Consider the following 13,676-nt stretch of genomic DNA (forward strand, 5'->3'; position numbering starts at 1 on the left):
AAAACAGGTAGGAAGTGGAAATACCTATTCAAATCAGTGACCAAATAAATATTATTACCAAAAAATGTACTACATTTACTACCTTTTATTTTACTTTTTAAAGAGAATACAGCATAGAAGGGACATTCCTAAAGAACACTGAATGAGGCTAAAAGCATCTAGAAAAATGCTTTTTTTTCAGCATCCTGACAAAAACTGGGGTACACTGAGTGTTTTAGTACAAGATTCAGCAACTCATGGCACAAACATCAGAAACCTAGGCCCATAAACATTTTTGGGTGAAGACTGCAAACCACTGATTCCTAGGAAAAGCATCAGAGGGGAGCTGCTCCCACTGAATCACAGCAAACTTCCCAGAAGTTAAGAGCATTTAGCACAGATGAAGAATGTGGCCAATAAAGTGATATTTTGTGTCCAAGGAGAAGCACCTTCTGGCTGTTCCTGCATTCGTAAGCATGTAAAAACTTCTGACGCAGAAAAACTGTACAGCAGCCTCAAAGGCTATTGATGTCTGCTTTACTATGTTGTATCCTCATATAACTGTGGGGTTTATCATTGCTGCAGATGTGCACATGGGATATCATTTTGTTATGCCAAAGTCACCAAGGAGTACACAAGGTATCATCCTACTGTAGCTGCAATTCAGGATTAGCATCCTTTCGCTCATTCTCTGATTAAGAACAGCATATCCAGTGATACAAAATTGCTCTTCATCCTTTAACACTGATATTAGAATACACAAGCTCTGGAAAGGGAAGCCAAAATGAACCATTCCAATAAAAACTGTACACAATCATACACAAAGATTAAAATAGAGATTTTATTGATGGAATAACAAAAGTGCTTTTCTTAAATATTTCTCAAAATACATTTATACAACTTACAATAATATATCCAAAATAACTGTATATACAAAACATTACCTTGTTTAATGTATGTGCTTTTTTTTTTTTCCTTTTTTTTTTTTTTTTTTTGAAAATTACAAAGCAACTTTTTGGCAAAGTTCAACCTTAAGAGGTGATAGTTTCGAAGGTTGGATTAAGAAAAATAGAACCTGAGGGAAAGTGACACTTAAGTTCATGATAAGCAAGAAGTTTCCATTTATTAAATTAGAATGTTTTTGTAATATTTTTCACATTACAAAAATAACAGAAGTGAAGAAAAAAGATGATGAATACTTTTCTCGTCATTTTATAGAGCAGCTTCTCATTCTTTCAGATACAAGACCTTGAGATAAAAGCGCATGTCAAAAATGAATGCAAGTAAGGACAGCAGAGCCCTGCTGTGGCTTTCTCTCATGTGCAGTGTTTCTTAGGCGCTGTTGATATGGTTGACCTGATTGGATCTGCGATGAATTTCTTCCAGAAAATTCTCAAGCTGTTCTATCAGCATTCGTTTTTTAAACCTGTATTTAAAAGAAAGCATAATAATAGATGCAGCACACATGAAACATCATTCACAAAGCTTTTAGTGAACCCTGGAAACTTCAGTTGTTATTTTAGGTCCTGTGCATGCTGAGGTGATATATATCTCATCATAAGTACATATGTTGTCTCTTAAAGTTCTGGTAAGCTCCTAACTTGCTTTTCCATTTAATACAAAACTATGCTTACTACAGTCTATTCTATCATGTTTCTGAACATCACTCAGCCCTCAGAAAGCCAGGAAAAAGAGAGTCAAGTGTTTGCTGTTTCTAGAAGTTCTGAAGTATAGAAATAAAACGTACATCAAAAGAACTATAAACTTAAAGCTGGCAAGAATTTTTAGGGATTATTTACATGCCTTCATGGTGCATTCACCAAAGTTAAGTGAAGATGGCACTTGTGAAGTAATGGCCATTACAGGGTACAGAGCAGATTTCCTGACAAGAAAATACAAATCAGAAGTTTGAGAAAGAAATGAAAGAAAACACAGATGTAACCTAAACCTGGAGTCTCTGCAGTTCTATTCCATATCAGTTACGTACATTTGAAAAGCAGGCCATTCTGTCACCTTCGCTTACACCCCTGCCTTGGCACACACAGCTCCTTGCTGTTTCCAGTTAGCCCTCCCCTCCTTCGCAACATTTCTGCCTCACTTTCTCAACTTAGTACTATTTTGAACTATACACTGAGTTCAGTCCTGTGACCTGTGACCTGCCCCTAATTCCCATACAACAGACCTCCCCACAATCCCAGCTTGACTATTGGGAAACAAGCTCCCATTCCCAAGCACATACTATCTTGTGAATACCTGTGCTCTGGGCCCTTTCCCATCACGGTTCTCCTCAGTAACCCCACGGAAATCCCACACTTCAATTACTGCTTCCCCTCCCTTCTTCCTCATTGCTTTCACAACTGCTCCCTGCTTAATGAAAAGCATTAACCTGCGAACCAGACAATTATTCATTCTTATTCCTTCTAGCAAAAGTCTAAAGCTAACAGCAGTGCTGTAATATATAAAAACCTAGTGAAAATTCAGCATGCTCATACTCTGTGCAAGTGACTGGGCAATGTTACTTCCCAAAATACCTTCAAGCCCCTCTGAAGCAGCTGTACAAGTCAGCAGCAGATAATTCCTACAGACTTAAAACCTGATGGAAGGTGGAGAAAAAACGCATGGCTAACTATTCTCACCTTACTGCTTGCACAAGAATTTGGGTTTACAGTGCACTATGTCAAGCCCTTCAGTACATCTCACTGAAAGTTCCTTTCCAAATGCTGAACCCTGCAGCAAACAACTTTTTTTTTCAAGGCAGCAGAAACAATTTACCACATAAAATATTCTAATTTGCATATTTAAGCACTGACTACAATTGAACTGCTCACTCTACTAGGAATATTAGTACTCTTAATAATAGAACTTCCTTGAGTAGCTATTGAGCTTAAAGCTTCATTATTATTTTGTAATTGGTTGTATGAATTCTTGCCAACACTTTTATCACAAGTGGGTATTGCACAGCATTTTGCCTAGGTAAACACTTTGGGCTTTGCTCTGTGTATTGTTAGCTTAAAGCTCTTAATTTAAAGAATCACAGAATCACAGAATCCCAAGGGTTGGAAGGGACCTAAAAAGATCATCTAGTCCAACCCCCCTGCAAGAGCAGGGTAACCTACAGTACATCACACAGGAACTTGTCCAGGCGGGCCTTGAATATCTCCAGTGTAGGAGACTCCACAACCCCCCTGGGCAACCTGTTCCAGTGCTCTGTCACTCTTACAGTAAAGAAGTTCTTCCTGATGTTAATGTGGAACTTCCTATGCTCCAGTTTACACCCATTGCCCCTTGTCCTATCACAGGATATCACTGAAAAAAGCCTAGCTCCATCATCCTGACACCTACCCTTTACATATTTGTAAACATTGATGAGGTCACCCCTCAGTCTCCTCTTCTCCAAGCTAAAGAGACCCAGCTCCCTCAGCCTCTCCTCATAAGGGAGATGTTCCACTCCCTTAATCATCTTTGTGGCTCTGCGCTGGACTCCTTCAAGCAATTCCCTGTCCTTCTTGAATTGAGGGGCCCAGAACTGGACACAATATTCCAGATGCGGCCTCACCAAGGCTGAGTAGAGGGGGAGGAGAACCTCTCTTGACCTACTAACCACTCCCTTTCTAATGCACCCTAAGATGCCATTTGCCTTCTTGGCCACAAGAGCACATTGCTGGCTCATGGTCATCCTCCTATCCACCAGGACCCCCAGGTCCCTTTCCCCTTCACTACTTTCCAGCAGGTCAACCCCCAACCTGTACTGGTACATGGGGTTGTTCTTCCCCAGATGCAAGACTCTACACTTGCCCTTGTTAAATTTCATCAAGTTTCTCCCCGCCCAACTCTCCAGCCTGTCCAGGTCTCGCTGAATGGCAGCACAGTCCTCTGGTGTGTCAGCCACTCCTCCCAGTTTTGTGTCATCAGCAAACTTGCTGAGGGTGCACTCAGTTCCCTCATCCAGGTCATTGATGAAAATATTAAACAGCACCGGTCCCAGCACCGACCCCTGAGGAACTCCACTAGTCACAGACCTCCAGCTAGATTCTGCGCCATTGACCACAACTCTCTGCCTTCTTCCTTTCAACCAGTTCTCGATCCACCTCACTACTTGATCGTCAAGCCCACACTTCCTTAGCTTATCTATGAGGATGCTGTGGGAGACAGTATCAAATGCCTTACTGAAATCAAGAAAAACTACATCTACGGCTCTACCATCATCCCTCCACCTAGTCACTTCCTCATAGAAGGCTATAAGGTTGGTCATACATGACTTCCCCCTCATAAAACCATGTTGGCTGTTCTTAATGACCCCCTCATCCTTGATATGCCTAGTGATGGAGTCAAGAATAAGTTGTTCCATCACCTTTCCAGGGATGGAGGTAAGGCTGACCGGTCTATAATTACCCGGGTCCTCCTTCTTGCCCTTCTTATAGATTGGTGTGACCTTTGCCATCCGCCAATCCTCAGGCACCTCGCCCGTTTCCCACGACTTACCAAAGATGATGGAAAGTGGCCTAGCAATGACCTCCGCCAGCTCCCTCAGCACCCGTGGGTGCATTCCATCCGGACCCATCGATTTACAGATGTCCAGATTGCATAGCTGAATTGATTGAATAACTGAAAGCGAATTGAATTTCTTATAATGAGAAGTTGGTTGATTTGGGGAATGTTAATGTGTGTTTTGTCAGATTTTACTCTATACTGTTTAGCAGAGAATAAAAAAATAAACTTATTCTCAGTGCTAGGACCAGAAATGGATTGCTATGCCAACTGCAGAAATACTGAAGACTTCTCCACTACCTAGGCTAATTCTTTTTAGCCCCTTCCTAAACAGCTCTTCATTCTCCAAAGTTACAGCCATCTATGGGTGAGATGTGTCTCTTGTGTTCAGTAAGGACTCTTTATGAGCACTGAGCCAAATGTGCGTCACCAAGCATTCAAAAAGTCTTTGTCAGACTAGCAAAGGATCTGAAATAGAGATGTGTTATCTCCTCAGCTTTAGTATTTTCACAATTCAAGAAATGGAAGAATGTAAGGAAAAAAAAATCCATTATCTACTTCATCTTGATTTCTGCCACTCAAAAGCGATAGCTTATCTGCTACCAGAAGAGGTAGTCGGTTTGCAAAGCAAGCTGAAAACTGCAGATTGTTGTAGAAATCTTCCTCTCTCTTCACAACTCTCTAGTGAACTAACCTCCACAACTGAACCAGGACTGTTCTATACACACACTTTGTTGCTGAAATGCTTGAGAGCTTACAGATCCTTGGGAAAGAAAGCAGGCATCCCAAATTTGAACTGCATTCTGTGGCACTGTGAAGGTCTGCTAAACAGTTAACAAAACAAGACTTTGACAACTCTGGAGAGCCTAGAGATGTTTTCTGGAGGGACCAGGTAACCTTGGTTAAATGGGCTTGCCTGGGTAAGGAAAGCAGCAGAGAACTGCACAGGGATTGTAAACAGTGTTATTCAGTTAGATAAAATGACCTCACTAGATAAAATGACCTCACTATAAAAATCTAACCTAAGAGAGAAGAGGAAGAAGAGATGAAGCTGTTCCTGCACTCCAGCCAGTAACAGGTAAGTTTAACAACACTCAACAGAAACAGAATTGCCAGCCTTTTCCACCAGCAGGTACAGTGAACTGTTGGATATGGTGAGAGGTAGGATTTAATTCTGATGCAACATTCCACTTTTGCCAAATTTTGTAGGGATTCAACTCAATATGGTTGGAATAGAGAGGCTGTGCAACAGAGATAAGAATTACAGATTATCTAAAGAGCCTAACTTTTGAGGCATAAATATTCCAACCCCATTAAGGGCTGCCCCAGACTCCAGAAGAAACAGTATTGTTTCGGTGTGCTGAGACAGTGAGGAAGCATGTATAATATACAGACTATGACCTACATGGCCTTCTGAAATAAGCCTCAAAGTTACAGTTATATTCATGATCCAAGCAAGATGTTGGAATTATTAGTTCACTTCAACTCAAACACTGCAGGTTCCAATCATAATTACACATTTCTCCTTTCTTTTCTCTAGAAGGCCAAGCAAGTATGGTCAGTCTAAGGATGCTGTAAGGTACAGTTTCTACCTGGATTAACAACACGGGGTTTAAATCCTCAGCAAGTCTCTACACTCCAGTGACAAACTACCTCCCATTTCCAGAGCCTCAGACAGGACTTTCAAGGAAATGCATCATCTGAAGACCAGAGACATATCTTTATGGAACATACCTGGATCTCAAAATTGATTTTAGGACAAGATTTTGAGTTGATGCAGAATAATGAATTTCAACTGTTTCTGGAAGCCTAATTCACAGTAACATTCAGTTCCATCAAGTTTTTCAAATTAGCAGTATGCTCACATCTTAACTTTGGAATCTGAAGCATTTTCTATAGTTAACTTCTCTTCCTATGCCATTGTCCATCCACATTTCTGGCAATTCAGCAGTTACGGTTGCTAACATTAAGACAAAATCTGAGGCAAAAAGGTAAGCTCGTGCAAACTGCACACATCAGGAAGTTTACGTGTTTCTGTTCATTTCCTAGGGAATTATTTACTTGCAGTGTAAAGCACTGTGGCAAGTTTCAAACAAAGAACTGCATCATTGTCAAGCAGTTATGTATGACAGTACATGGTGCAGTTTTAGAAGATTAATACAGTTCAGTTACCTACCTTGAAGCTTCTTTAATAACATCTTGTAAAAATATCAGTCGGGTTTGTAAGCTTCCTTGTACATGGTTTAGTAAAAAGAAGATTCTTTCATATTCTTAAAGAGAAGAGCAAAATCACAGTTACTTAAATGCCTATACAGATATCAGTTGCCATAGATCTGACCGAAATGCAACACATTTCCTTTAGCTTTTGTAAGCTTTTAGGATATATTACCTATCAACCAGACCTGTAGCAATGATATACTGTTTAATAAACACTAACATGAAAAAACACAGGATATTGCAGTTAGGATGTTACTGGAATACCTAACAAGTTCATTTTAATATCAATAATACAAAAAACCATGACTTTCATAAACACTGATAGGTAGAGCAATGTTTTAATCACTTATCCAGGAAGTTTATAGCAGAGGTTTCAAAACAAATCTTTTCAGCTTTAAATTTATTTTGCTCCAGTCTCATGGTTCAATATGTTTCCAAAATAGTGATCTAATATGAATTCTCTGTCTAACTCTCACACCAATCATCTGAAAGAAAGATTTTGTATACTTACTCCTTCCTGGTTTTCGGATCTCTTTCATAATTTGTGCTCTTAGCTCTATATTAATCTCTCTGGAACTTCTGCAATGCACTGGCTTTTTCCCTTTGCTGGGTGAAGACTCCGGCAAGTTCTCTTCGATACTTTGTTCTTTACCACCTGATTCCTCATGATTCTCCAAAAACCCATCAACATTCATGTTATTCCCTAAATGTTCATGGCCTACATCCTCTGTATGAGCTGCTGGTCGATCCAATGAATTGAACAAAGAAGAGGACGTTGAAAACTCTGAATCCACAGCATTTGGGAAAACATCTGATGAAAGTGGATCTGTAACATGATTCTCAACCACATCATCTATTGTAACCTCATTATTTGTTTCTGATGCTGAAAAAAACAAAGATACATTTGCCAGTTTCACATTCTTCATCATCTGATAGAAGTCAATGAATCATTTCAGTATTAAACTCTCATAAAATTACACTCCAGCTTATATACTTTAGTGTACGCGCCAGGGATAAGAAAACTTGTTTGCGAATTGTAACACTGAGCAGATTTCTATAATCTCCTGGCAATTAATGGCTTTAAAAAATCACAAGTATATTCTTTATATGAAAATGGAAACTGCTATATGGACTACCAGCAAAAGAAAAAGCCCCTGTAAAATGTGCTTTTATGACATGCTTGTTTTCCCATATTACATTGAACTGACAAAGTTCACTTTAGGGCTGAACAGTGAACAGTATTGTTACACAGCACCTCAGCTCCACTCTAAGGGAAGTGAATTCATCAAGCTACAGCAAAATTCAAATTAAGTTCATGTTGTGATACTTTTGGAGCATTTGAATTCCCAGGCAAAGGACGAACACCCTTCTGACTGTTTATACTGTCTTCTCATTTAGTACATGAAAGACATTGTTTACAGTGGGAAGTTCATATAAAAGAGACTTTGGTCTGAAAGACTATCTTAACTCTTTCTGTAATTAACTCCAGATGATAAATACTCCATTTTCAAAAATAAGGAATAAAATAGCCATATTGGGGAAATCAGCCAAACATATTTCTACATAAATAAGTCTTTTGCATAAATTAAAATGCAAACTCAAAAGGTCATGAAGATTCACCTACTTTTGTGAACAGGAATAGGTTTAACAAGGTCAGGTTGTGCTTGTGTAATTGGTGTTGGTGGCCCTTTTCCTCCGATGTGATTATTCACAACTGGAGGAGTTTGTGGTCGACTTCTGAGCAGGGGTGACATACAACGTCGTCGTTTTGGAATCCCTTGCATATTTGGTTCTCCAGGTCTTTTATGTTTATTTTGAGGCCCTGATACAAACTCATCTGCTTCATCTATCATCATTCCCTGTAATTAAATTAATGTGGAGAATTAATAAACTTTATGCCAAAACCTCATCATATTAAAGACAATTAATGCTTTGTATACGATGCTGTATACCATGTATATGATGCTGTTTACCATGTACAACACACCATTATGCACTGAACTCTTAAATGTCTATCAGATCATTCCCAGACCAAATCAATGTGCTTAAGGCCCTTATCCAACCAATAGTCTGCCAAGACAATTGAGTGGGCTGTCAAGCTTTTCAATAAATTGCAAAATGACTCAAGCATTTAAAAGAGCAGCTCAAAATGATATCGGCAATGTGGTCAAGTCAACGACACATATGGACAGAAGGGAGAGTCCAAGCTCTCAGAATTATGGGAAGCTTTTTATGGGGGAAGTTTGGTAAAGGAAACATGATTAGATAGATATTAGCTATACTACAGTGACAAACGTATTTCATTTATAATATAATTCAGAGGCGTAATACTGGATTTTGAATAGACTGCCCTCCTTAGGGTCCTATCGATGGAAAAACATCTGAGACGCTCTCTTGTAAGCAGTACTTTTCCAAATACTTGAAAGTGTTTCTCCACTATATTGCTCTTTGAATGGTCAAATCAGAAGTGCACACTCACGCACACCCACAAGCACATTTTTTGAAAAGCTTTATAGAAGAGTCACCTTTTTGTCCAATTTGAATGGATTGCCAAACGTATGAAGCCTTCGTGGTTGATCAGGATCAAGTTCTCGGAGTGGAGAAGGTACTTGTTTTAGATATTCCTGATAGTTTCCCATTTGTGCTATAGGTACACTGTGAACTTGGTCTACCATAACAGAAGGGTTTATTAGTACATTATACTGCTCATCTTATGACGATTTAATCTATATCCACTTCACAACTCAAGTTTTCAGTCTTTTACCAAACGCATTAACGAAACAGATGTGCAACACTCACCATTATTCTTGCCTAACTGGTATTTATAACAGCATGGTTTGAGTGCAGGAAACTTGCTTAAATATATCTGTCTTGCATATTTATCATTATGACAGGGAAATAAACAATAGTTGTCATGCATGGACATTAGTTTTCCAATATGTCCCATAACTTTTCAACAAAGTAGATGGGTGAAAAAACTGAGACCGGGAACAAATTGTAACTAAAACATTACCACAAACAAAAGATACATTAATGCAAAGTAGCAATGCCATGCTACATACAGCTTTGACATAACTCTCCCCAGTTTTAGCCACCCAGAATTTAATTGAGACTGGCATTTTCCAAAAGCAACAGTGATTTTTGGCCACTGAAATCAACAAATTCTTAAAATCCTTAGGACCTGATTCTAAACTCGTTATGGATTTAAAGTTGCCAAGCCTTTGATCAAGCAAAATGTACACTAACAGAAATAGCAGAGACAACATTAGATTTTATGTGGTTTAACTCCCTCCCTAAAGAGCAACTTCTCTGCATGTCACATTACATTATCACTTGATCACAGATGTTAATCTGACCTTAGTAGTGGCAGAACTAATGCAGCATACAACTGCCTGTCACTTGAATTGCCTTCTCATTTTCTTCACTTACTTCATCATCTTCTGTTAGATGCTGTAAAGTACTACCAGAAGACCCAGTAGAAAGGTAAAGGAATAAATCAGCAGACTACTGCTGTTGGCCTGAAGGGCAAAAGGATCACACTGGCAGCACCCAGTGAGCAAGCTTACTTTTCCACTGCTCACAGTACACTTCTATGGAGAAAGATTATAATGTTCAGAACTGCCCTGTGACTTTTTCCTCAGATACCCATGACAGTTGGAAAAAACAGTGAACAAAATCTTATCTAAAAGCCCAAATCTCCTCATACAGACCAAAGGACAGAGCAGTGAACGTGCAATCTTCCCTCCCCTCACCATTTTTTCTTTCAGTAAGTTACTTAAGGAAAAGCCTAGAGTACCCATGCAGTTTAATGGCAGTATCAGACACCCACTAAGTTTTAAAGCACTATCCTATTTGTTACTGTCTTCAATTTTTTTTTAGCACCAATCATATCACAGGTAGACAAAAAATAAATTGTTGTCTAACCTTCATCTTGTCCTTTGAGGAACTTGCGAGTACTCTTCAGTAAATTAGATCTCATTCGTGTTAACTGATCCAAAAGATTTCTTCTGGGTATGTCATAAGCATTTCTAAAAGTCTGAGGTTTCAAATCCTACGGTTCCAATAAATAAAGTTCCAATTAATACTGTGTATGAAATAGTATCTAGCATTTCAATGGAAGTATATTGAAAATAACAACATTACACACAGTGGTGCTTACCTTATTCAGCAAAGCTATTTGGAACCCAGCATACTCCTTCATATTGAGGTCTAGAGGTCTATGAGGAATTTCCCCAGTAATCCCCTGTAGCAGATGTTGAAAATCGTTCCTATGTGCCATAGACAGGTTGTGTGATCTGCTTCTGACCTTAATTCCAGTCTCTTGCGCTACCTTTTTGCCTACAGAGCCAATGACTCTATCGGACTCTATTTTGGCCTTAATTTGAAATAAATAAATAAATAAAATTGACAATATACTCTTAAAAGGATTAGTCAGACTTATTCATTTTAAATTCCTACCTAGAAGATTCAACAATGTGCTAATAAACTATGACGACCATAACCAGGATGAGTGCTTAAGGAGTGCTTAATACATAACCACTTAATGCTTACTACAATTTTAAATATAGTGAACAGTTTGTGCCTAGGTCTTCTGCATATTTGTCTTCTCCTGCTCTTTATGGTATCTAAGCACCAATATGCATGCAATGCTTTTATTTTCATAAAATGCCATAATTTGACTCGTAATGCTCTGCAAATCTCTCTGTACTCTAATAGACTTTTCTACAGTAACAGCTAAACACTGTAACTCTCAAAAGACTGATTCTCCCACAACTATAGTTGCGATCAGTCACACAATGGAATCACCTTTGTAAAACCACAATACAAATAGACATAACATTAATAAATAAATGCACAATAATACCCAATTCTGTTTGCTTACACAGATCTAACCCCTAGTATTATGTCAGATTTGTACCAAAATCAAACATGTTCATAAATGCCAGATTTTTGGCAAAATATAGTTGAACAAAGAGCCAAATGTAATTTAGTAATTCACCTGCCAATGTTGGTTTTGCAGATGCGCATAAATTTATAGACTAATCAGAATCTGAATTTTTACTTTTTAAGAATGCCGAGTACTACTGGCAGTGCCTTTCAGAAGTTAGAAAAGCTTTAAGTACAATTTGCAGTGCATGCTATTACATTATAGGAGTCTAAGATGCATAAGTTGAGAAATCAGTTCACAGAATACTGAGCAGTATTATGATTTAATAGGATATACTGTAAACTTCAAGAAGTTTGCTTCCACCAATAATCATTTATGTTAATGTTTTAAGAAAAAGCTGGTCTATAAGAACTCATTAGCTAAGTTACAAGTATTTGCACTGCTGTTTCTTGAAGTTTCAAGCCTACTGCATCATTTTATTATTTTGAACAAGAAAGCTTAACATGCACAGTTCAACAAAATAAAAGCAGAGGTAGCAGGGCAGAAATGCTTTCGCTGGTGCAGGAGACTAATCAAAGATAAGGGCACTATTCTGAACACAGTCAACAATTTCAAAAGGTCACTTGCCACTTCTACATCTGTATCCTTATTTGAGATTCTGAATTTCATCAGTTTTTATTTACTGAACACTCTCCATTTCATTTCACAAGCCAAAGAAAAGATATTTTCTGATTCTGATGCACAAAGTATAAATATCTGTTTTCTGAAAAAATACTGTAACATCTTTAACATCAAAGACAACATGTTTTCTTTTGGACAAAAGTATGTTACCATCTGTACAAGTAAAAATGCTCCTAAAACATACTATTTAAAAAAAAACACCCAACAATCTCAATTTGTACCTCCACATCTATATCTTCATAGTCCAGACTACAAAGTCTATTTAAATGTTAAGTTTTCCTTCAATTTTGAAAATCAAAATGCCTTTTGCTAACTGCTTATGGGAAGTTATTAACTTGATATTTCTGCTCTTTCTTCCTTCAAAGCCATTCAACTTGAGTATTTTACGATCATCCTGATATTAGAATTAGCTTTTACTGCTCTTTTGCTTTAACATTACCTGTTGACTCAACTTTTTGAGATAGGAAATGACACTGTAACTAAGTCCATATTCCACATTGTCAGCTATAAGGTTTGGTGCTCCCATCATCCTCACAGCTTTCTTCAAAGGCTGAAACATGGAATATATTGTACAGTCATATTTAACTTTGCAAGTGTTGTATACATCAACTAATGTATTCATTGCAAATAGAACCCAAGGTCCTCAAAGTCAGAAAACCAAAGACCTTCAGGGAAGCATTTTTTGTTGTTTTTTTAAAGCGTTGCTCCATTCATATAGAATCATTTAACAGAAATCTAATTTATATATGAGTCAACAGCTGATGAAATTGTTATAATGTTCAAGTCTCAAGACTTCCACGGGACTCCAGTTAAAACAGCAAGTATCATTATGCATGAAGTCTAGCTATTCTTTATTAATAAATATTCTACTTTAAATAGGGAATATACCCATAGTGGGAAGACAACTATAGTTACATGATAAAATAGAAGTTTTAACACAGTAAGTCATCTTACCCCAAGATAATATGGAGGCATTGTCTTCAAATAGCTTTCAAATGACTGTCGCCATTTCAATGTAGGCTTTGCCTTGTGTACTTTAAACAAGTCATCTGATGGTTATAAAAAGAAGAGACAAAATGAAAGACATGTCTAGGCAGCATTGCATCATTTTTTCTAATAAAAGAAACTCTCAAAGAAACAAATTCTTCGATGCTGAAGTTAACATATGTATTTTAACATGTATATGACTAAGTATATACACACACAAGTTAAAAAAAAAGCCAAAGGACGAACATAACAAATTATTTATCAAAATGAATTTGTAATTGAGACAGACTGATTGGGAAAAATGGCTCCTAAAATAATGAAAGAAGTGAGACCAAAACATATTTTAATAAAAACATCTCACATGAAGTCTGAGTCAGAGTGGTCAATTGGTGACAAGTGAAACAAGTTACTGATGACACTGCTCAGCATGCTACCT

At 37.8% G+C, this 13,676-nt stretch overlaps 1 protein-coding gene across 5 annotated transcripts in view; it reads right to left on the minus strand.

The window, feature by feature from the left end:
- Positions 1-806: 806 nt before the first annotated feature.
- The window catches only part of INTS6 (integrator complex subunit 6), a 48,637-nt gene continuing 35,767 nt past the window's right edge, over positions 807-13,676 (minus strand). For 4 of the 5 annotated variants that reach the window (XM_065678298.1, XM_065678299.1, XM_065678297.1 and 1 more), the window contains 9 exons: positions 13,208-13,302; positions 12,693-12,803; positions 10,844-11,059; positions 10,609-10,735; positions 9,210-9,352; positions 8,309-8,543; positions 7,196-7,567; positions 6,644-6,737; positions 807-1,405 (listed from right to left, as the gene is read on the minus strand). In XM_065678298.1, coding sequence (XP_065534370.1) covers positions 1,312-1,405; positions 6,644-6,737; positions 7,196-7,567; positions 8,309-8,543; positions 9,210-9,352; positions 10,609-10,735; positions 10,844-11,059; positions 12,693-12,803; positions 13,208-13,302 — 1,487 coding nt within the window. In that variant the 3' untranslated portion in view covers positions 807-1,311. The remainder of the gene's footprint in view (positions 1,406-6,643; positions 6,738-7,195; positions 7,568-8,308; positions 8,544-9,209; positions 9,353-10,608; positions 10,736-10,843; positions 11,060-12,692; positions 12,804-13,207; positions 13,303-13,676) is intronic. The other variant, XM_065678300.1, reaches the window with a different exon arrangement.

This window comes from Lathamus discolor, chromosome 4 (assembly GCF_037157495.1).
Source record: "Lathamus discolor isolate bLatDis1 chromosome 4, bLatDis1.hap1, whole genome shotgun sequence".
In the NCBI taxonomy this organism is placed as follows: Eukaryota; Metazoa; Chordata; class Aves; order Psittaciformes; family Psittacidae; genus Lathamus; species Lathamus discolor.